Source organism: Genypterus blacodes, unplaced genomic scaffold (assembly GCF_046128005.1).
Source record: "Genypterus blacodes isolate CSIRO-AG114 ecotype Tasmania unplaced genomic scaffold, CSIRO-AGI_Gbla_v1 ptg000142l_1, whole genome shotgun sequence".
Lineage (NCBI taxonomy): Eukaryota > Metazoa > Chordata > Actinopteri > Ophidiiformes > Ophidiidae > Genypterus > Genypterus blacodes.
The window spans coordinates 43,083-66,527 of record NW_027466944.1 but is presented as its reverse complement, the minus strand read 5'-3'; the positions used below and the strand labels follow the sequence as shown (position 1 = coordinate 66,527).

The 23,445-nt window shown below is 44.5% G+C and overlaps 1 protein-coding gene across 4 annotated transcripts; it reads left to right on the top strand.

Annotated features, from left to right (window-relative positions):
- Positions 1-1,828: 1,828 nt before the first annotated feature.
- gigyf1a (GRB10 interacting GYF protein 1a) lies at positions 1,829-23,402 on the top strand. 4 transcript variants are annotated; one of them, XM_076165226.1, is made up of 26 exons: positions 1,829-2,089; positions 6,193-6,795; positions 6,914-6,977; positions 9,253-9,382; positions 9,525-9,620; positions 9,797-9,917; positions 10,516-10,624; positions 10,816-11,018; positions 11,273-11,487; positions 11,627-11,750; positions 11,882-12,085; positions 12,516-12,670; positions 12,839-13,007; positions 13,103-13,326; positions 13,951-14,039; positions 14,194-14,294; positions 14,394-14,467; positions 14,636-14,773; positions 14,957-15,169; positions 15,262-15,476; positions 15,611-15,768; positions 15,879-16,045; positions 16,343-16,387; positions 17,040-17,184; positions 17,641-20,898; positions 21,031-23,402. In XM_076165226.1, exons 3-25 carry the CDS (start codon positions 6,943-6,945, stop codon positions 17,706-17,708), a joined length of 3,198 nt encoding a protein of 1,065 aa, XP_076021341.1. In that variant the 5' UTR covers positions 1,829-2,089; positions 6,193-6,795; positions 6,914-6,942; the 3' UTR covers positions 17,709-20,898; positions 21,031-23,402. The 4 variants fall into 4 exon arrangements, with proteins under 4 accessions (XP_076021341.1, XP_076021339.1, XP_076021342.1 ...); XM_076165224.1 differs by having other exon boundaries at positions 11,624-11,750; XM_076165225.1 differs by lacking the exon at positions 1,829-2,089 and adding an exon at positions 2,393-2,443 and having other exon boundaries at positions 11,624-11,750.
- The last annotated feature ends 43 nt before the right edge of the window (positions 23,403-23,445 follow it).

Genomic DNA, 23,445 nt, shown 5'->3' with positions numbered 1-23,445 from the left:
TTTACATCCATCTTTCCCCACTTTTAAGATGACTCTGCAACCAATAGAAAAACTAATTATTCTAATTATCCAAACGTTCCTGTAGGATTTCCTTTCTTGTACTGGAATGTCCCAAATCAACAGGACATCGTTATCAATCATTGATTAGATGATAAGCTGCTCAGACAGACAATATCCTTCATATCCGGGCTATGATTGTAGAAGAGTGACAAAAAGTGCGTTTGTGTCTTTGTAGTTTGTTTATTGTTATTCCATTTGTAATTATTATTTTGTTCATTGTTTCAAAACATTTACCTTCATACTGCTGACCTACTCAGCAGTTATTTAAATGTAATTCTAAGATGAATTCAATTCTATTATACAGTTCAGTTGCAATTCTGTTTTAATATATTTTTACTGTTTACTCAAAAAAACATCAACATGTCTGCTTGGTTTTTATTACTGTAACAATTCAGTGAGAAATCCGGTCCAAATTTCATTGAAGAAGCTCTGATAACGCATTGCGATATGATGTTAATACATAATGTCTGTAATTACTTCAATGTTCTTTCCACCTTAGGTACCGTGTGAAAAACAACCCACAACTCGGCCCCCGTTTCTTCAGTCTGTAAAAACTCAGACCAAGCCTCATTACTTGAAATTCCTGGCCACCTTTGGCACACACTCAGCCAAGAAGTTCAGCTGGGTGGCAGAGTAAGGAGTGCAACTTCTGTGCAAACGTGCAAGGCAGCACTCAATGGCTACACCAAATTAGAACTGAGGAACGGCTGAAGTGCACAGGCCGCAGCACAGGGAAGAGTGAGTAGTTCTGCAACAAAAGTTCAGGCTGTGTATTGCCAGAGTGTCTACTATCTTCAGGCAGAGGAGCACTCTCTGGTAGCGGGGTCTTACAGGCAATGCAGCTGACTTCCTGTTCTCTGACAGGGCCTTACAAAAATGAAAAAGGAGCCTCAGAACCTCCATGACCTCTACTCCTCCTGCAAAAGCCTCTGGGTCAGCTAGGACACACTGGGTCACCTGAGGATGGGACACACTGTGGCCCACCTTGGTCATGAAGAACACAGCAGAAAGGTCGAGATTCAACCTCACATTTGACATTGGGAGAGCTTGTATTAATGCTACCATACTTGCTTTCACTCACTATACGATATTGATGAGTTATATTGTGCATGACTGGGTGTCAGCAAGCATGACTTTCCATTAAGTATATTTTTCGAATAATAGCTTAATGATTCCAACCAAGGCTCAACCAAAATAATCATAATGAAATCGAAATTAAACAAAACAAGAGTCACGATCTAGGTGTTTTACAATTTAAAAAATATATATTTTGTCGAATTTCCAGATGTGACTGATCTGCATTATAGTGTCTGCGTTTCAACTTCTAAGCCAAGGAGGAAATGCCGATGAAACTCAACAGCGCCCTCTGCTGAAAATGCACTGCTACTTCTTGCCGTAAACACAGCACATGCCCAGTCTTACCAAGCTGTGCGAGTCACTGCACTTTAGAGGCCATTGGCACAAAAATTGTTATTTGTGTTTCTTTGTTTCATTCTGAACGTTTGCAATTTACTGCAGTTATACGTTCCCCGTTATTCCCGGCGATGTGTCAGCATTCCTCTAGCTCCACGGTGAAGCAAACCTCGCGTCATGGCTGACTATTAAATCCACGCAGCTAAAGTGTCGTGGGCACAGAAACGCATCGTACACTAACGCACAGCACAGTCCACGAGTGTCCGCCCGGGCCGTGGAGACGGGTGTTTTTTTAAATAGGGGTGTGTTTGCTCTGCGACAACATTGGTCCGCTGCTTGTCAATGTACAATCACGTGGTGTGACACAGACGGCCATGTTTCAGAAACACAAACAACAAGAAGAGCAGCGACTAGGAGCCAGCAGACACATACTGATACGCAGCAGCAGCGACCGTTGGAGGAGAGGGAAAATAATAAAACATAGAGCACGACTTTCTGAAAATACGATTCTATCGAATGAAAACGTTTACAGTGTTTAACGAGACCAATGCATGCGAAAGATTGGCTGTAGACGCGCCGTGCAGACCCGCAGCCTGGTAGCTCTAAACAGCCAAAGGTAAGCTACGGTTCCTCTTTGCAGCTTGTCTTTTAGCTAGCTGGCTAACGTTGCTAACAGGCTAACTTGGGTTGATGCCGCTCAATGGCGCCGGATTTAATCTCGACTAAATGTGTTTTCCTTAAGTTTTGGCCGCGGTTGTTGCTCGTTCGCCGCTGTCGGCGTTCTAAGTTTTGTTTACGTTGCGCTAACCTCTATCGTAAGTGCGCCGCCGGAGTGGAGGTGGTCGCCCGCACATTGGCGGAGCAGGCCGGGGGAGACGGAGCCCGACACTCCGCCCCCTCCGCCATCATATCTGGTGTCATTTGAACCTCCGAGCCAAGGCCTTTGCGAGCTGCGCATACCTAGAGCTGGGTAAGGGAGCCTGGCAGTGTTATGCAACGGAAATGTGATATGGTGGGACGAATATTATTGCATATGAAGGTTTATATCGTCAATTGGCCCGACGGCCGTGCTACAGCCGTTAGCATTAGCTGAGAAGACGCAGCGCGAGCCTCTTACGGTTGCTAACATCAACTCGTGCTATTATCGGTATGTTAGCCGCTTCAATGGCCCGATAATGTAGCTTTGTTCAGCGAGGAAAAGTCCACTTAGTGCTAATTTGGCACAAACAGTACAATATTATTACTTACTGCTTAAAGTTTGTCTGAAGAGCTACATGTTTGGACTCAATCTCATATTTTACAAACAAGCCGTATTCCTGCGTGACATCAGTTTCCTCGGTGCAAAGTTTGTGTTTCACTCCTGTGCCTGTTTGTCATGTTTGGATGATGAAATAATGAGCAAGAATAATACAAAACATGATTATATTAACTGAAATAAGTCCCAGTACTCAGTAAATATATAAATCACTATTCCACATGTCTACGGTGCAAGTTATTCGTATATTATATACAATGCTTTCTCAGGTTTTGCTGAGCTTTCTTTAGGTCTTAGGTGTGTGTGTGTGTGCGTGTGTGTGACTGACTGTGTATGTGGCATGAAAACATTCTTAATCTTACACATTGTACTTTTTCAGTCACATTGTCCAGTCGTGTTAAACCAGGCCTACAGTGAATCTTATTATACCATTTAGTAAATGGAGAACTTATAGATATTGCATTAAAAACAAAGACACACACGCATTTGAATGAATAAGGTTTATCACTTGCAAACTTCACTGCCATCTTATGATAACTTCCTGCTCTTGTTGCTGTGGTAAAACCTTTTTACAAAAGTATACTATACTATCAAATTGAGATGCGTTGGTGTTCTTCAATGTATCACTTAGAAACGAGTTGACAACCTTCAGGAAGCATCTTGTCTTTCACAGGTGATATTCTTCCAAGAGTTCTGTTGCGTCTCTATGGCAGCTTTTCCCGTGTATTTTTATTGAAGACAGTATCCGATGTCGTAACAATGAGCATGCGATTATACCTGAGATATCTTTTAATATGAGAGCACTACTAACCGACTGCAGTCTGAAAATAAACCCAAGTGCGCAAAAAATAGTTGAGGGCATGGTAAAAGGAGCTCAAACTACACTGAACAAAAATAAAACTGCAACAATTAGATTTTTGCAGTCATTTTCAGTTTGTTTACATAATACTTAAAAGTATTTGCTCTATTTGCTCAAAGATCTTACTTCTCTTATCACTCTTGGCTAGCATTTGGCGTTTGTGAAGATAGTCCATGTCCTGCACAGGTGTGGCATATTAAGATGCTGATCAAAAGCCATGATCACTACACATGTGACCTTTGGCGCAATGAAAGGCCGTCCTAAAATGAGGTTTTTGTCATTTAACACCGTGCCACAGATGCCTCAAGAGTTAAGAGATGGTGCAATTGGCACACTGACTGCAGGAATGTTTCGAGCTGTTGCCAGAGTAATGGGTGTTAATTTCGCCACCATAAGTTGCTTCTAGCAACATTTTAGAGATTTTAGAAGTTTATCCAACAGACCTCCCAATGGCAGACCACGTGTAGCTATGCCAGCCCAGGACCACCACAGCTACGGTACCTGCAGGATTGTCAACTGACAAATAGCTTTTCTGCACCAAGTATCAAAAATGGCCTCAGCTTGCTCGTCGTCCTTACCAGGGTCTTGATGTGTCTGCAGTTCAGCGTCACAATCAATCTGAGAGGGCAATAGCTCACCTTCCCGGCCACTGGCGCACTGGAGGCTGCTGCTCTTCACTGATAGATCACGGTTTCAGCTGTATAGGGCAGATGGTTAGCAGCATGTTTGGCGTCGAATGGTTGAGGTTGATCAATTCAATGCACAGGAGATGTGTGGCATTGCCAGAGTTCTCAATTGATGTATTTCACTTGACTGATTGACCTTTATTTCCTTTGAACTAAAAAGCATCCTTGTAATTGGCGGTGTTGAGTTCATATTTTTGTCCGGTGTATGTTTACCATGCGTGCAGAGAAGAGAATGTGCCGATAAGTGTTAGTGGTGCGCTCGTATTTAAGACGTCTATCTGTCTCCATTGATTTCTCTCTTGCGTTGATTCTTCTCCAGCGCAGTCTCTGTGTGGCCCTGCAGTGGGCACCGAGAACAGCCAATGAAGTGCCCAGACTATCTTTTTCCAGCTGCGCTTTTTGTCGTTTTGTCTTATTTTTGTTTCATTTCAGCTTGGGCGCTCCAGAAAAATGCTTAGTCGCTGCAACATAGCTGTGTAATGGTAGGGAGAACATTGTACTCCATCATACAGGACCGTAAAGGATCAAAGTCAGAGCCACCCAAGTGGACTTGTTTAAAGTTTAGATTGAAGTCTTGTTTTCCAAGGTTTTATAACCATGATGAAGTTGTTTTGTCACACAGACATACAAAGTCGACATGTGGCATTATCAGTCATGACATGGTAATGGTTAATCTGGCAGAAATTGTGGTTTCTTTCATTTTCAGAAATATGTCAACACGAACAGGACACACAACGCAAAATCCACAAGTGTGAACAGATCCATATGCTTACAATCAGATTGACATGTTACATTCCCATCAATCTATAGAAATGAAAAACAATTTGCTTTAATGTGTTTGTGAAATCAAACACAAATGCCTTTGGATCTGGCCTTTCCAAAATCAAAGCAGAAACAATGTAAAATAATAAAGTACATATCAACCTATAACACGCCATTATGTGATCCTGATATTCTGCTTTTAGTAACTTACATACAAAACAGAATGTTGAATAAGTATCATATGGTCTCTTAACATTTACAGCAATTCTGATAACATATATTGGTATATAATTGTATGGATGTGTTGAGATAAGTGACCGGAAATGTTCTTCCAGTCATTTTGGACGTTGTTGTCAATGGGCCAATATGACAATTTAAGATTGCAAACAGTCAGTGTCATTTGTTGTTTATTGGGCATACTCTTAATTGTCGTTGGTGCTTATGAATCATTATGCCATTGTCTTAACGTATAACATCCTATTGGCCTCAACATCACTGTGTGCATCAGAGCAGCATTCACTTTGAGCAGGATGACCGTCATCTTCATACTAGTTTAACCATCAGGAGGAATAAGTTGACAGTTGCAGTGATCGTTCCTTAGAGGTGCCAGCTTGAGATTGCTGGACTCCCTGTTGTCAACCTCTGGAGTTAAGACAACCAAGTTGCCATTGTCCTAACTTTTAGAGTTGTTGGAGTTGCATGTCAGTCAGTATGTGTGAATTGTGAAGGCAAGGCAACAGGAAAAATGAGCTGAGTCGGGCTCATTAGTTGAGGGAATACTATGGCGTTTTCTCAGCTTTGTTCGCAAAAAGGGATCAATCAGATCAGGCTGGTTACCCAGTGGTGAGTCTGACACAAGCCTCATTGAAAACAGCGTGTCAAGCCTACACAACAGAAAGTCTCATCTCTCTGCCTGTACCTTCAAAGGCAAAGCAGCGAGTCAAACTGTGTCTTGCTACCTGCCTGAGTGCACACTTCTTTTCTTCTTTTCTTTACTTTTGTGAAATGTTTTTATTTACAATTGCACAGATATGAGGATAGATTGAGCTCCACAGCTAAACACTGCACTGGGTGTCAATTTATACTTCAATGCTTTATACTTTGCACGCTTCTAACCTGGTTCTCTCCAAACTCTGTTCTCTTTTTTTCCCCCCCAGTGGTGCAAAGGGAGGAGGACAGGAAATAAAGGAGTTACCTTGAGGGTCTCAGTCAATCCACATTTCAGCTGGAGCGAGAGAACAAGGCACTGAGAGAGAGAGAGAGGGCGAGACGAAGGAGAAGAGGAGTGAGAGTCGCATCTGCTCTTGGCAGCTGTTCCAGCAGCCTTTCTCATTCTTTGGCTGTGATTTTTGTTCCCGTGTTACCTTTTTGATGAACCAGTTCATATTTTTAACTTCAGTGTGATATATATAACTGCTGTAAAACACAAAGTTAGTATTAGATAGTGTTTTATTTTGTTCCATTATTAAAATTCCAAGGTTCTTTTTGTTTTTTATTTTTAACCTTTTTTGGGCTGTGAGTAGCAGGAGCTCCAACGTTTCCTGGAACCCCCTTCCTTACCTTGTAGGACCTGATAACCTGGTATTCCTCAAGCACCTGAAACTGGCAGCTATTCTCTTCGTGTCTGTGTGTTTGGGGAGCTCTGTGACCACAGCATAAGCACCACTCAGCCTTCTAGTCACCTAAGCCTAACTAAAGCCAGCCAGTCTTAGCCTGGTCCAGCCCAGCCCAGTCCAGCCTGCTCCGATCATCAGGACAGGGTAAGGCAGCTGAACGGTGGGTGGGTGGGCACATTTATAATTCACATGTATTCCCCTGCTCCTTTCTTTCCCCCACCCTGTTTATTAACATTAAACAAAAGCATGGTTTTCTCTTCAGATTCTCATTTCTTTGTGGACGTGAGGAATATGACTGCTGAGACTCTTAACTTCGGCCCAGAATGGTAACAGACTTGCTCTGTGTTTTTCATACATTATGTCACTTGATACACACTCACACGCTCCAGTTTGATAAGAACTCTGCAATCTGTTTTTTCTGATATTCATCCTGTGTCATAACTACACCACTGTCAGTCATCTGAACATCAAGTCAAGCTGTGCCCACTAAGCTTGTTCCATTTAACCCATTCATTTGTCCCGAGGTTGATATTGTATCTCCCTGAATTGTATATAGTATTAGAATGATTGAATGCATAAAGTTTTAAAGGGGAAAAAAGCATAAAAGAAAACGGCACAGGCTCCAATGTTTACCTCAAATCACAGCACTGGACACATGGTTGAATTTCATGGCAGCCATTCATTTCATGTGGAAACGAAGTTGCTTTATTTCTTTCCCCAATGTGGTAATAGTGAGGGAAATCAGATAATATGGCATTGGAATGGAATGAGTCACTAAAGGGGGCGGAGTTTGCCCCCGGCTCTCTCTCTCTCTGGTGTAGCTGCATTCATAGAATCTCCATCTTTCCCAAGGCGTCCTCTCTCGCCTGTTGCACCATAGGTCAGTCGTGGCTGTTGGTGAGATAAAATGAAAGGAAAATTGCAAAATCTATATTTGAAATTGTTAATCGATTCCGACTGGTCTGAAGACAGGAAGTGGCCGTGCACGGACATAAATCCATAACAACATTGCAGCGTATTTGTTGTCGTTTTGACTCGATGCGGTCACCTGTTGGATGAAGTGTTTGCTAATGTGAATGGTTAGATGAAACGCCAGCACTTATACTTTGGGGCAGCGTGAATATTGATAGAAATCCCTCAGGACTGCAGCGTTGCTCACAGGGAGACGTAATGGTGACGGTAGTTAAGAAGCCGATTTTGTCGTCACTGTCCCTTGTCCACTTTATTGCAACTGTTGTATTGGCAAAAGTAGTTGCAGTCTTGTAATCCCTTGGTTGTATTGTGCACCTTTGCCTCCACTTGTAGCTCTGTTACATGTGCGATTACCTTCGTAACACTTTGAACCTGAAGTCCAAACTTCGCTCTCGCCACAGCCGTCTCTCCTTGTGGTGGTTCCTCCTCTCGGCTCATGTTTGTGTAGAGATTAATGGGAGGCGTAGTCTCTAGTTTTGTAGTACTCCTTCTGTAATGGCCTTTGACTGCTGTGTGCATTGTTGGTGCTGTGCCAAACTGCCAGCGTTTTCTCTCTCTATACACATCTGCAGCTGCTTATTCCACAGAGCTCCTTCTATCCCACTTTTATCCCTTTCCTGTACAGCTCTTCGGCCTGCGTGTGTTAATTATGTTATTCGCTGTGTTTATAATTAGGCTGTCACCTGCACGGTCACATCGAAGTAACGCTCATTTATTACGACTGACCCGTGTTCTGTGAGACTCTAATGAAAGCTCAGGAATGTTTGGCAGTTGATTTTCCTGGTATTCAACTTGTTCTCAGCAGTGACTCAGTAGGAAAAGCAGTAGATTCCGCACAGGCTTTATCCAGTTGTGGGGTGGGATTATAAATGTAAGAATAGATGCAGTCAGTATGCAAACAGAAGGTGTCGGTACCGAACCCCACTTCTACTTAGCTCTCCTCTTATTTAGCATATTATTCCTTGTTCCACTTTGATAGGCCACACGTTCTTGCTGCCAACCCCTTTTTCATGGCGCATTCTTCTTCCCTTCAGTATTACCTCTAACTCTTATAACCCTCACACACACACACACACACACACACACACACACACACACACACACACACCTCTTCGAGTTGCATATGGTTTTGATGTGGGGCTGTGACTCAATGACACACTGTGTAGAGGCATGTGAATGGAGCCATTGTTGAGTAGCATGAAGGAGAAGCTGGCCTGACCGCTTAATACCTTTTTTTTTTTTTTTTTTTTAAATGAAAAACTTGAAACTGGAAGGCTGATATGTCATTTACATTGAGCCAAGTTCATACAAGGAGACCTGCGGAGGAGGATGGCTGATTTGTTACAGAACGTTTGGTTATGTTTCCCCCTGCTGCAGAATCCATACTATTTGACGAACACACAAGTTTAAAGTAAAATAATTTCATCATCATTCCACAATAGCCCTAATTTTTTTAGTGAACCGTGCCAAGAGAGTTCATACCAAGCTATTTATATCACAGATGTTCTGCATTTAATCTCAAGCCAGTAGACCAAAAAGCATTAAAGGTCCAGTCTGTGATCTCTGCATCTCTCTTCAGAAACAGTTTGAGATCTCCATTCATCCTTTCCTGTGCTCCTTCTCACTCAGGCTCCGTGCACTGTCCAGTGGGGGGAGTGTGACGTCCCCCCCTCCTTCCCCTGCCATGCCAAAGTACAAGCTGGCCGAGTACCGCTACGGCCGAGAGGAGATGTTAGCACTTTATATCAAAGACAACAAGGTTTGTGGGAAAACTGCTGTTTCTGGAATGTGGAGGAATACATGTGTTGTTTACAAAAACAAACAAAAAATATAAGTACTTGTGTAGTTCGGCCTTCAATTTTGTTCTTTCGTCCTGAAGCCACATTTGTTTCTGTCTTTAGGTCCCAGAGGATATGCAGGATAAGGAGTTTGCTGCTATTCTGCAAGATGAGGCCATGCAGCCACTGGCACTGGTGCCCCTCACTGAGGAGGAGCAGGTCTGCCATGAACACAGTCATACACACACTGATAAATGCCACTGTTGACCCATTCCATCTCATCATGTCACACAGAGATACACACTTGTTTCAAAGCGAGCTATTCTCTAGTGTGACAAATGTTGCAGTGAGCACATTCCTCACATTCTTCTTTACTTTTTCCATTCTCCCCGCAGAGGAACTTTTCCATATCTGTGAACAGTGTGGCAGTGCTGAGGCTCATGGGAAAAGGGGTGGGTGGGGGGGCCCCCCCGGCTGGTGTGGTCAGAGGAAGAGGGACCACACGAGGCGGTCGAGGTAAGAACTTCACATGCAGCCTTGATGCAACACGTGCACAATCACAAGAGATCCTTCAGAACTAACACTAACACCAGTCCAGCTGCTGCAGAAAGTTCTCCCAAAGCTCTCGGCTCCAACTGCAGTGGCTGTTACCCAGGGAAAGTTAAAGACGTTCCTCAGGCCATTGTAGTGTTTTATTTCCTCTTTTTCTTGTACGACCTTGAAAGAACACACTTCCTCTTGGCCTGTCTAAGCAGTTTTCATTTTGTCAGGCCACACTTGCCTTAAAGCCCCGGCACCATGAACTCACCTTGTGCACACACACAGTGCATAAGACATATAAATGGCCAATGTAAACGTTGTTGCTGTCTGGTTTTCAACAGCCAAGGAAAACAACTTGGAAGTATTGTGTATGTGTTTATGTGTTTATGTGCGTCTCTCTGCCGTATGAAGCAGGTAGAAGCTCATTAAACTGCATTGCTTTGTAAAGATACCTAAGGTTCTTCTGTAAATACTAAATAAGTAGAAGTTCTACGGTTAAGTCAAGCAATGTTTGACAGAATGCAGTTGAATGGAGGTATTAACAACAGATGATTCCTCGTGTATTAACCTCCAGGCCGAGGTCGTGGAGAAGGTGGATTCTACCAAAGAAGTATTGAAGAGGCAGAGGTGGGATTCGGTCGCACCGTCCGAGAGATTCACCGCAGCCAGAGCTGGGATGACCGGTAAGAATGACATGTCAGGACATGTCTCTGCTATTTCACAGTAACATTGGGCAATAACTTGACGAAACCGATCCTTGTGTAACTTGTGGTTGTTACTACAAATATCTTTCTAATAGCTTTTGGCCTCGTTTGGGTCTCATGCATTTGTTCTGACTGTACTGACCTTTGTCACGCACCGGTATGATTTTCAGGGGTGAGCGTCGTTTTGAGAAGCCACTGCGTCGGGAGGTAGGGCGTCCTGTCTTTGAGGAGGCCGTCGTTCCTGTGGGTCAAGGAGGGAGGAAGGAGTACACAAGGGCTGACAGTGATAACTGGCGCACCCTCAGAGAGGAGCAGGAGGAAGAGGAGGGCGAACCAGGCACCAACTGGAGACTTGCTGGAGCCCGCCGGGATGGTACGATAAAGACAAACACTTGAATTTAACTTTTATTCTAATGCAACAAAAACAAAGCAACAGCACTAAGAAGCGACGTATAACATATCCCCAAGATCTAAATCTTCATGCTGCCACCCCACACCTGTTTGTTTGCAGCTAACGGCACATGAAACTTGAATGTCATTTCCTGACTTGTCGATCTAAAAGGTTTCACAGCTTGTGGTTATAGCTGGTAAACAGTGTTAACTGACGGTGGTCCTTTTCCCTCTCAGATGGTGGTCCTCGCTCAGCAGGCTGGCGGGACCACGTCGGCCGAAGGAAGTTTGATTTTGACTTCCGGGACTCGGAGGGTCACTGTGGTGGCCGCCGGCGTGTCGGTAGCGAGGGGCTGGAGGACGACAGGGACGGCCTGCCTGAGTGGTGCACAGATGAGGAGGACGAGGGAATGGGCACATTTGACTCCTCTGGAGCTTTCATGCCCATCAAGGTTTGTATTTATACTTTTTTAATTATAAAGTGGTTTAAAATATGATTAGTCTCCTCTCCAAAGCTACACAGTGTTCACCTGCGTTTGTCAGCTTTGGCCGCACTCTTGATCTCCTTTGCTACTGTTCTTGTGCCAGAAGGGTGGCAAGGATGCAATCCTGGAGGAAGACTTGGACTTCCAGGGGATAGAGGAGGAGGAAGATGAGGACAGCCTTATTGACACACTTGTTGAGAGGCTCAGCACTGTAGCAGACAAAGACAAGGGTGAGGAGCAGTACTGTCCGTGGAAAAATGGCTTCCCAGAATGCACTGAGCATTACCAGCAATTGCAACCATAAGAATAATACATGAGAAATAATGGAATATAACTGAATCTGTTCCCCTTTTCATTCCAGTCATCCACTTCACAGAGATTAAAGAAGCTGCCTCTGCTGTGTCAGATTGTGAGGCCAAACCAGCATCGCCCCCCTCCTCCACTTCTCCAGCAAACTGTAACCTAGGAGGTCTGGAGCCTCAGCCCAGCACAATAGTCCCAGTGGTGGACAACCCTCAGATGAACAGCATCCACCCAGTCAAGGCCAACAGTGTGCTAAGTGAAGGTACACACTCACATTCCCTCAGTTTTACTGGTTTGAGACGTTTTCAATCTAGAATCTCACTGAAATGATGTCACTGTTCAAATGGAGGTCACTAGCTGTTAAACTCTTAAGAGACCTGTTGGCTGAGTCACTTAACAACTAGAGCCCACCTACACTTAATGTCCCTGCTCGCAGCCGAGCCCACTGAGTCTCAGGACCGCGAGTGTGAGAGAGGAAATTCAGTCACCTTGATATTTTGGCTTGTGTCTGATTGATATGCAACATGTTGGCCCCCACGTCATTCAATATCTTGTTTACTGAGCCTGCTGTTGTTGCCGTATCAGAGGCAGAGTCAGTAGGTGGCTCTATCGCTCCCATGCAGTACTGCCGCCCCTAAAATAGAATGGCTCAAAACAGGGCCCATTGTTTTACTCACGTTTTCTTGTTTCAGAATTGGCTCCTGTTGGGGGTTCCAAGGCCCAAAAGAGCCCCAGTGCCGCCGCCATCTCCAGTCTCCTTCTCCCGCCCCCTTCCTCTGCTGCTCCTCTCCTCCCTCCATCTGGTGGAGACATTGAGGACGACGAGGGCATGAAGCACCTGCAGCAGGTAGGAACAACAGGAGGACACCCGACCAGTATCAGTTCTTACAGAACAAATTAAGAACACCCAGCTTGACTTCAAATAGGTTAATGTAAACACCAAAGCAGACTTTGCCGGGTTAAGTCAGTGTTGTGACCCACGTCTGTCTGTCCGTCTGTGTTTCCGTGTGCGTAGGAAGCAGAGAAAATGGTGGCATCGCTGCAGGACACCTCACTGGAGGAGGAGTGCTTCACCCAGGCCCTGCAACATCAGCAGGAGAGCAGGAACACAGCAGCTGCTCTGCCTCTGTCACACGAGGCTGCTATGAAGTGGTTCTACAAGGACCCACAAGGAGAGATCCAGGGTACTTTCACACACCGTTACATCTACAGTGACAGGATCATCTGTACACAATGTCAGATGTATAAAACTGTGTGTGTGTGTCTTGTCCACCATCAGGTCCATTCACCACAGTGGAGATGTGTGAGTGGTTCCAGGCTGGTTACTTCACAATGACCCTGTTGGTGAAGCGGGGCTGCGATGAGGGTTTCCAACCCCTGGGGGATGTCATCAAGATGTGGGGTCGTGTACCCTTTGCCCCAGGGCCCTCCCCGCCGCCCCTGCTGGTCAGACAGCCACCACCCCCACAGCGCCCGCAGCCCATCCGGGGGCCCACAGGGAGTGTGAGTCACAGCTCTGTGGGTGTGTGGGTGTGGAAATGTGTGTGTGTGTGGAAGTGTGTGTGGAAATGTGTAAATTTACCAACCACTGCAACACAGAGCTGATAGACATTGAGCATTGAGTTCTGTCCTATAGCCGTAAGCTCGGAGTGTTTGTTTGCACCCAAAATAACAAAGGTTGGAAGCAAACACAAGCCACAAAGAGGCTCATAGCTCTCCTCTGTCTGTCATGCTGTTTGTAAACTACTCAGCATTGATTTGGCAGTTGGATGCACCACGGCGTATACGGCCCAATCAGCCTCTTCCATGGGTACAATCAGCAGGAGGCATCACATCTCAGTGTGTGTGTGTGTGTGTGTGTGTGTGCTCCAATTAGTGGTTAACATATCACCAGATCACTCAGGATGCAATTGTACGTCTAGTAGGAACAAACAGGGCCTCTTCCCTTCCCTACAGGACATCATTCCATTCAGCTCCCAATTCTCCTGTTTTCACTTGAGCTTTACTTTACTTTGACTGTAGCTAGACATGATATGTAATACATTTTATCATCTTAAACTAGGTATGGATGTGCTTCTTCTTCTGAGTCTGACCGAGGATTAAAATGCTTCTCTCCTCTTCCTTCAGGGAAACTTGGATCAGGAGCGTCTGAAAAAGCAACAGGAGATGGCAGCAGCAGCTCTCTATCAGCAGCAGCTATTCCAGCTCATTAACAGGTACGCCTGTGTGAGCGTGCGTGTGGATCTGGGTCACCACACTTGTCTCGACCTGTCTGCATGAGCTTCTATACGTATCCTAAATGTATCAATGTCATTAGAGACCGGAGGATTTGTGACTTGTTTAAATGTGGGCTGGTGCTTTGTGTTGTAGGTGCAGTGAGCAGGTCATGATGCCTTCGATGAACAGGTCGATGTCAGTGCCAGATACAGGGTCCATGTGGGACATGCATACCTCAGCTTCACAGCCATCAGGTACACTTTTCAATGACACCCACATAGTGAAAACACATTAATGTTGAGTAAATACTGTTCCTAGCATTGCTGAACTAACTTTATTTTATTTCCATACAGGCGGTGAAGCCAGTCTTTGGGACTTAACAATTAATTCTTCTACTCAGGGTCCAACTCTGGAACAGCTTCAAAAGGTGAGCACAGGAGCCCCCTGGTGGTCGGTTTATGAACTGGTTACATGTTTCAGTGTGGCATTGTAGACCCATAGATGAACTCAAACTGTGTTCTCTGTCAAATTACTCATTTTAAGAAATGCCAAAGTTTGGTCTTGGTAAATACTGGACTCACATTTCCCCTTTCAGCTCCAGCAGGAGAGGCGAGACGCTGAACTCAGGGCGAAGCGTGAGGAGGAGGAGCAGCGTAAGCGACGGGAGGAGAAGAGGAGGCAACAGGAGGAGCTAAAGAGGAGGGAAGAGGAGGAGCTCATCAGACGCAAGCAGGTGAGATGAGTGAAGGAGATGTCTACACTTCTTTTCTTTCTCCACAAGCTTAAAAAAAGTGCCTATATCTGTGTCAATCTGTTGCCATGCTGATGTGCACTCACATCACTTTCATACTGTGATGCTTTCATATCAAGTGTTGTTCAAACTAAAGCTTATATTGTCCAAACTCCACCCCTTTAGTGTCGTCAGCAGCAGGAGCTTATCATGAAACTCCTCCAGCAGGCCCCCCAGCAGGGGTCTGGGGCTGGAGGCTCTGGCTGGAGTGGGGCTCCTTCCTCTGGGCTCGGCAAGTCAGGAAAGCCCCCAGCTCTGGCTCTGTTGGAAATGCAGCAGGAAACCGAGAGGCTCCTGAAGCAGCAGCAGCAACAGAGATCCCAGTCGCAGAGAGACCGCGTGAGTTTGAACACGTTTTAGAGATTTCATTCAAGACACCATTCTGTCCAGCCTGTGGTCATAACAATCTGCCAATTTCTGTCTGTTTGCAGCACTCTGGCATGTCGATGGGGGGCTCCTCCATGGGAGGGCAGTGGGTGGATGGAGTCGGTATGTGGGGTGGGCCGGGGGGCATGGAGGGTAAGAGTGGCAGCGGAGTCTCTTCCAGCAGCATGGGCATGTGGGACGAGGCTGTAAAGAACCAGTCCAGCCTGCGCGGCAACAACAACATGGGCATGAAGAACAGCCGCAGCAGCCCGTCGCTAAGGTAGACCATCAGGAGGAACAGACGCTTCAGCTTTATGAAATATGGAATTTTTATTTGTCATCTTCAAAGTTTAAACCAAGCCCATATATGTTTGTTCAAGTTTAACATATTAAACAATCTTGCGTCCTCCACAGTGATCAGTACATGATGCGCCGTAAGAGGACAGAGGAAGAGGAGAAGCTGCTGAAGCTGCTGCAGGGCATGAAGCCTCAGGACGGCTTCACCACCTGGTGTGAACAGATGCTGCACGCTCTTAACACCTCTGCCAACAACTCTTCCTCCTCTCTGGATGGTAGGCTGCTCCGCCTGTTTGACACATTGTCTGTTAATTGTTTGGCTAATTGATTGTTTGTTCCAACACAATTGTTGCTTATAACCATTTGTGTTTGTATCTTTATCAAGTTGCTACAATCGTGGCATACCTGAAGGAGGTGGAATCTCCCTATGCAGTGCTGGACTTTATCCGGTCCTACCTAGGGGACACAGTGGAAGCCAAAGAGTTCGCCAAACAGTTCCTGGAGCGACGTGCCAAACAGAAAGCCAACCAACAGAGACAGCAGCAGCAGCAGGTAGGCCTGTGCTCTAAAGGCTTCATCCCACACACCGCAGCCTCCTTTCTACCAGCCAATGTGTGGGGTCTGTTACTCCAACCCCCCCACCCCACCTGTGAATATGAATGGAATCCTGAAAGTGGAAGCTTTCTTCTGTCTCTCCTCGTTTCTGTGTCTTGAAGCAGGGAATGTATTGAATTGCGTTCAGGCTGTGTACAAAGATATTCTGCATAGCTGTGTATGTAGTTCATCTTTTTAAGAAATATTATTGCCATTGGTTACAAGAGATAATTCTTCTCTTGTTTTGCATCCCAGTTATCAAAGGAAGTGGCTGGATTGAACATGAACTTCCCTCTGCAGGTAAACTCACTTACCGCTCTGCTGTCTAAGCATGCAAATCAGTGAGGTAGGGAACTAGAGAGTGTGGAGGATGGAGCGAGTGTCCCAGTCTAGGTGCTTTGGCTGCATAGCAGGTGATCAGGCTGCTTTGTAGATTGCAGTTTCACATCAGCTTCCATAGCTCCATCATCCCTCCTCCTCATCAGTAACACACTAACACATGGGTATCGTTCAGTGCACCAGTGTAGAGTCTGACAGTGAGTTTGGTCAAATATGGTTGGCACTAACAGGAAGGTGTATAATAGCTCTCATTGAGCAGCAGCCGATGCTGAGGCTTGGTCACTTCTCTTATCTTTGTAACTTTTCCTTCTCTTTTTTCAGATTTTACAAGTAATTGGTGCCCAATTTAACTTATAGTAGTTGACCTAATGATCTGGGACCTGTAGAAAGCTGCACAGGGACAATGAATTAAAATCTGAACTTCTCAGCTGGGTCAGTCCTGCAGACATGAGGCAAAAGCATTGAGCTGATCCATGTGGTTATACCGACATCTGTTAGTCTGTAGCAGAACTCTCATTCCAATCCAATCATTCCAATGATAGCAGTAGTTGAGGGTTTATGCCAAGAATGAAGTCATGAATCTTCAACCATTTCTTCTTTTTCTTTTTTGTAGGAGTCAATGCGAGGTATGAACCCAACCACCCTGCAGTCCATGTTCCAGGCCAACCACATGAGCAAGGCTGGTCTCTATGACAACCAGGGGGGAAAGATGAAGAAGAAACCACCTATGATGCTGCACTCTGACCCCAGCATCTTAGGTATGTGACTTCTCCAGCCACTGCACCAGTTATTGGCTCTAAATGAAAAACCATTTAGGGACTTAAGATAAATGAAATGGACCATTTCACATTACGAAGACATTAATTATAGAGAAGAACATAGAATACACATATAAACACTCTGAGTGAGCCCGGTCCCCTCAGTGCAGCTGCAGGTTCATCAGGGAAACTTCCTTCATGGATGGATCTGCTTCCAGCGCAGGTTTGGTCCCTAAATGTGAAGAGAACACTCATGTTTACCAAAAAAATAAAAAATAAGTGCCCAGCCAGTGACTGACAGATAAGACAGAATCACATTTATCTAAACATTAAAAGAAGAACCAAAGTGATTAGATAAACAATGTCATCCCAAACCTCCACTGTCTAAGTCTGCTCTTCTCCCTCACCTGTCTCTCCTGTCTCTCCCTCCGCTTCACCTCCCCCTCCTCCCTGCAGGGTACTCATTCCACAACACAGGCGACTGTCTGAGCCTGAATGAGATGGAGATGGTGGAGGATTACTGATGTGACGCAGCGCAGCAGCAATAGCTACCTGAGGCCTTCTGTCTTTTAATCAGACAAACCTGATGACGAATGTGCACTGCTGGGGGAACCAGGGGTGGGGGTGGGGGGTGGGAGGGGGTATAAGGCAGCGAGCAAGAGGGGAGGTGTAGGGAGGAGGCGCCTGGATGTGCACCTCCCATCCTGTCTTCCCCTCTGGATCGAAAAAGGGCTCCCTGCTGCACCAGTTGATCACTTGAGCAGGGGAGAGGGGGTGAGGAGGATGAGGTTAAAGGAAGATGGGTATCCTCTGGCACTCAAACGTTTAAGCACCTTATACTGAACTAATGCACTTTATTGAGATGGGATTTGAATAGGGATTTTTTGTTTGTTGATAGAATCAACGCACACGCCTGCGTGTTTGTGTATCAGACATGCACATTATCAGCGTGCATGGGTGGGAATCTGAACTGGAAGCGGTGGGTGGAACAGTTGGTGGGGCGAGCAGGCGGGCTGTTAGGTTTTCACAGTCAGGGGGACCTTTTAGTTGAAACCTTATCAGACAGCAAATCCTTTCTCAAACGACAAACACTGTTGATATTTCTCTCTTGTTTAGCATTTTTTACGTTTATACAAAAAGTAAAGCTATTGAAAAATGGATTATAAAAAACTTGAAGATTTGCACTTGCCTAAAAATAAGAAAAAAACAACAAAAAAAATCTAACAGATGGGATTAGTTTATAGAAGTGAATATTTTTGTGAATGTGTGTGAATGACTGTGAGTGACTGACGGTGTGATGGTTCTTATCAGTAATAGACCAGTCTGCACAAAGTTTTTTTTCTTTTGTTGCTTACCAAGATGTATGAAACATAAGAGGCCATTTTTGTCTTTTGTTCAAATGTTGATTTTGTATTCATGTTTTTTTGTGTGTGTGTGTGTGTGCGCGTCCCTTCTCCAGACAGGGACTTGCTCTGTGTGTTTTTGAGAGAATGAATGAATGAGAGAGAGAGAGAGGGCAATTGCACAACACATCCTTTCTCTCACCAGCTCTTCATCCCCAGATAGGCAAAATAGACGCATATAGATGCATATGTAAGTGTTAGCTTTGCTCTCATCACGTGATGACCACCACTATATTCTTTCATGTCCCTCAGGTCGTCCCCCGGGGGGCTGTCTCTAGACCTGGAAGGACTAGCTGAGGGGGCGAATGATGAGGGACGTGTGTGTGTGTGTGTGTGTGTGTGTGTGTGTGTGTGTGTGTGTGTGTGTGTGTGTGTGTGTGTGTGTGTGTGTGTGTGTGTGTGTGTGTGTGTGTGTGTGTGTGTGTGTGTGTGTGTGTGTGTGTGTGTGTGTGTGTGTGTGTGAGAGAGAACTGTTCATAGAAATGAGTTAAGACTACAGGTACTCATTTGAATACATGTGCTTTTTTTCGTATGTGTATGAATGCACATTTGTGCCTAAGAACTTGGATAGGGTGCGTGGCCATTGAGACATTAACTCTTTAGAGAGTGAGTGTGACGTGTCAGTGCTCAGCACAGTATGTAAGTATGTAAGTTTCTATGGTTAATATTTGTAGTTGAGTCTGGGGGTGATCCATCGACAGGTTAGTCTAGTCTGTTCTCCTGGGGTGTGATCACGTTGCCTTTTGTCAGCTCTCGAACTTGTGAATGAACGGTGTCGAGTTTCTGACTCTGAAAAAAGAATACAGCATCTTAATGTGCGAGTGCACAGGACGGTGCATGAAATGTTAGCATATTGTGTTACTTATTCGTTGTTGCAATTTGATAATGACGAGTTTTCTTTTTTTAATGAAAAATATATATGAATATATACATTATATACAAAGTTTAAAAAGTATTTGGACTAAGATAATGAGCACTTGGGGCTGCTATTTTTGTTGTGTGTTAAAAAAAATTTCCTTTTTATTTTTGTTTCATTATCGCCATGTGAAGTGTGTGTGTATTTCTTAAGAAAATATTGAATGTATTCCAAAAAAATAACACCGTGCTGATACCATATTTGTTTTTCCTCAGAAGATTTCAAAAATGGAGACAAACATACAAAAAAGCTTCAAAGAGTTTAGCGAGGTCTTTTTTTTCTTTTGAATTTACAATGTTGAGAAGAAAAAAGAACTCGGGATGGATACAGTTGAACACACTGCCTCTACAATCCTGGTCGTACAAATGGTGACTATGAATTAAAAGAAAAGACTATTCCAGACTGGAGCTTTGGTTGTTTACAAACCACATGGATATCTGTGGGTGCAGTTTTGTTTAGATTTATTATTTTTTTTTTTTCCTCCTTCTTTTCCCACATGAGACGGGTGGGGTTTGCAAGTGCGCTTCTGCCATACGGACATTGAGTGGTGTTGGTTTTTGAGGAAGAGTGAAATGGCATCACAGTAACATGGACAAGATCCTCTTGAATTGGGGCCGTTTGCATGGCCCTGGATCTGCTGACATCATGATCAACCACGGAGCAGAGGCTGAAAAATCAAAGATTGGCTCTATTTTGTTGAGAATGGAGTGCGGGGGCTTTACTGAACCCTAGAGGGAACTGAGCGGACGACACGAGCGCACCTGCTTAGTGCGCTCGTCTTCATCCTCCACTCTCATACGCACTCACACCCTCACCAACTCACCTATGCACTTTTGTTCATTCAAGCTGTGAGGTACCATTTTTGGGGATGGGAGCACAATTACAACAGGAGGATTGCGACGACTTTGACAAAGTCACTGAAAAATTCCCAAACTGAAAAAAAGGCTAAAGAAGCACGTCTTCTTCCACCTCCTGTATATAACCATATTTTTGTATTACCTTTCAGAACAGAAAGAGAAATTGTAAATGGCAAATGGATGAAGGAAATTTCATATACAAAAAAAAATGCGGAGTGAATGTTCTTCAAGAAAAACCAATCTTTTTTTGAATCTAGTTTGAGATAAACGTTGTGCTGAGTTTCCCCCTCGTTTGCCAGTAGCCCTGAGGTGATCAGGGAGCAGAGGGGGAACCATATGGACCGAATTGTGGGACGAGCTATAGACTGATCATCAGTCATCAAAATGGATGTCGCAGTGGCCCGGCCTAAATAGTTTGAACGGAGGCGACAAATTGAGGCGGACTATGATTCAAAGGCTTCTCGAGGAAGGACGTCCGTCTGCCAACCTGTTGCCCGCTTGGAAAGCAAACAAATGGCCACAAAAAGCCTCGGTGTTGGTAAGATACCTTTGCTTCGATGCTGTTTGTGTTGCTGCTGCATGTAGATGTCTTGATGCTTGATCACGTGAAGCTGCATTTACTTGATTTGTTCATTGATGTTGTTTTCTCCATGCTGTGGTCTTGTTTCAGGATTCTGGCTGTGCTTTATTTGCTGACCTCTGTGAGGAGCATCTCCATCCAACCCACAAAGTTAACCTAATGCCTGCCCCTTGAACTTGAACCCCAAGAAACTTTTCTGTCATGACCTTGGACTGGGCAGGCGATTGCCGTTATCTGTGGGACAGTTACCCGAGGAAGATAAGATTTATCGACTCTGGATACCATCTGTGTCTGAAGTGTTTGTTTTGGTATTTGACCCGGCTTTAGGACGTTTGAGCAAGAGAGCAAACTCCTCGGCAGCAACGAAGAGGCACGATCTGCTCAGATGTCATCATCCACCTCTGGCAGGAACTCTGGGTGGTTTTGTTCGGGACGTGTAACCGTCGGAGCAGAAGTCCTGACCTCTACGACCTCCTGCATGAATGTCAGAGCTGGGTTGGGGTTTTTGGTGGACATTTCATCAAAGCCACTACGCATCCCTGCAGATGTGTGGAACTGCATGAACTTGAAAGAATTGTACAAAAAAAAGACTTAAACGTGACAACAACAAAAAAAAAAAAAACGATACACTTAGCTACATGTCACATATAGATTCTGGAGTCCAGACACACTACATGCACATTCACAGCAAAAGCAGCTTACATTCACACACATTGACTCTCCTCTGGAACCACATGCATAAATAACGGGGCTACGGCAGAATCAAATCACACACAGACACAAGCATAGACACAGACACAAGCAGCAACACTCACTGATATAAACGCTGAGCAGTCTGCTTTTTGTAAATACTGTACAATCTTCTGTTTTTTTTTTTCCCCTATGAGTGGGCTTTTACTTTAGTTTTTGTTTTCATCATGCCTTAAATTGTATAGTTCGGTTACGGATGTTGAACTGAGAAATATTCTCAGAGCCAGTTTTGAACTGAAGAGTTTCTGTTGGGAACCACCTTGTGATCTACGTTCTGCTCAGAAAGGAGGGGGCGGAGCCGTCTTCTGTCGCCGGGCAGAAGCGCTTGTGCTCTGACTGCTCGTACATCTGTGCAAGTCAATCTGTCAGTTCCTAGTTGGTGACAGATTAGAGCTGCAAGCAGTTTATTTTTCTTTCTTAAGACTTTGGTTGTGGTTGGCTTCTCCCACCTTTTTTTGTTAATTTCCTTCGAATGAAGAGTGGATCTGTTTCCTGTTAGATTGTTGCTGAAGGTGCAGGCTTTCTAAAGGGCTGGAGTCTGTACTGTATGGAGCTGAGCTGGCTGAGTGGGTGCCAAGGTCTGCATTGGCTTTAAATGCAGACGTGACTTAGTAGATCGTCTTAGTGTTGGTGACTGGGAGGGACGGACGACTGAACTTGTGCTTCTGCACGCTGGGTGATTAACATGATTTCAATGGTACTTTTTAGAGTTTTGAGATAACTTTGTTTGGGAGGAACTTTTGGTGATTTGTAAAATTAGTGGGTTTGACACTAAATGTTAAGGTGGATCACAGAATCACTTAGATCCCCTTCGTCTTGGACTTTGCAACAAGGTAGCGACTCTCAGGTGGGACAATTGAGTGGAGTTAACTAGGGACTTGGATAACACACACCTGGTGACTCGGTTGTGTGTTATCCAAAAGGACAATTCTATCTCAAAGAACTTAAGGTAAGTGGGGTTGAGAGTTAAATGCTTTTAGTCAAAACAAATTTGTGTGTAACCTTGATACCTGAACAAAATGTAGGTTTTAATTGAAATGTGATCTTATATTCATTGAACTTCATCGACCTAGAGTATTGTAATAAGTGTGACCATTTTGAGTTTGTCATCTGCTGGTTCATGTCGTAGTTGGATGTGTTAGGTGAAGTAGCTCCAGAGTCCCAAGAGGGTAGAGTTGAAAGTGCTAAGATGCTACTAAGCTTCATAAAGATGTAACCAGCTGTTCAAAGAGAGAAGCTGAGTTGAAGCGTATTATGAGAATCTGATCAAGTCTCCATGTTGAACATTTTGTGAATGACTTTGAAAAAATACCTCTGACATTTTTAAAAAGCTGATGTTGTGAGATGTCAGCTGTTGGCCAGTGTCTACAAACAAGTCTACAAGTTTATTTTTTACTGCACTACAAAGGCTTTTATGATTTATAAGCTGCCACATTGTGCCGTCAAAACGTCCCGGTCTTTTGGTTCTGTCGTCTGTCCGTCCACAGTTTTAATAGTTGCAGACGCCCTTGTTGGTTTCAGTCATTGCAGTCGCCACGGTGATGGAACGCCCAGCCAGCTCAGCTCCTTTCTGTAATATATCTTTGAATGTTATAGAAATAATGACATACATGTTATGAAAGTCTTTAAGGAACAACAGAGTGATTTGTAAATAGTTTGGCTTTTGTTTGTTTGAAGAACAAAAAGTACCTAATAAAATAGCATATAGCTTCAACTGATGACATTCTGTATTTCTGCCCCCCGCCCCCCCTCTCT

Bases quoted from the DNA above. Each gene is read 5' to 3' on its own strand.
- gigyf1a (XM_076165224.1), top strand. From the start codon at position 6,943: ATGACTGCTGAGACTCTTAACTTCGGCCCAGAATG. The intron at 13,327-13,950 runs GTGAGTCACAGC...CTCTTCCTTCAG, and splicing joins TCCGGGGGCCCACAGGGAGT to GGAAACTTGGATCAGGAGCG. The intron at 15,477-15,610 runs GTAGACCATCAG...CGTCCTCCACAG, and splicing joins CGCAGCAGCCCGTCGCTAAG to TGATCAGTACATGATGCGCC.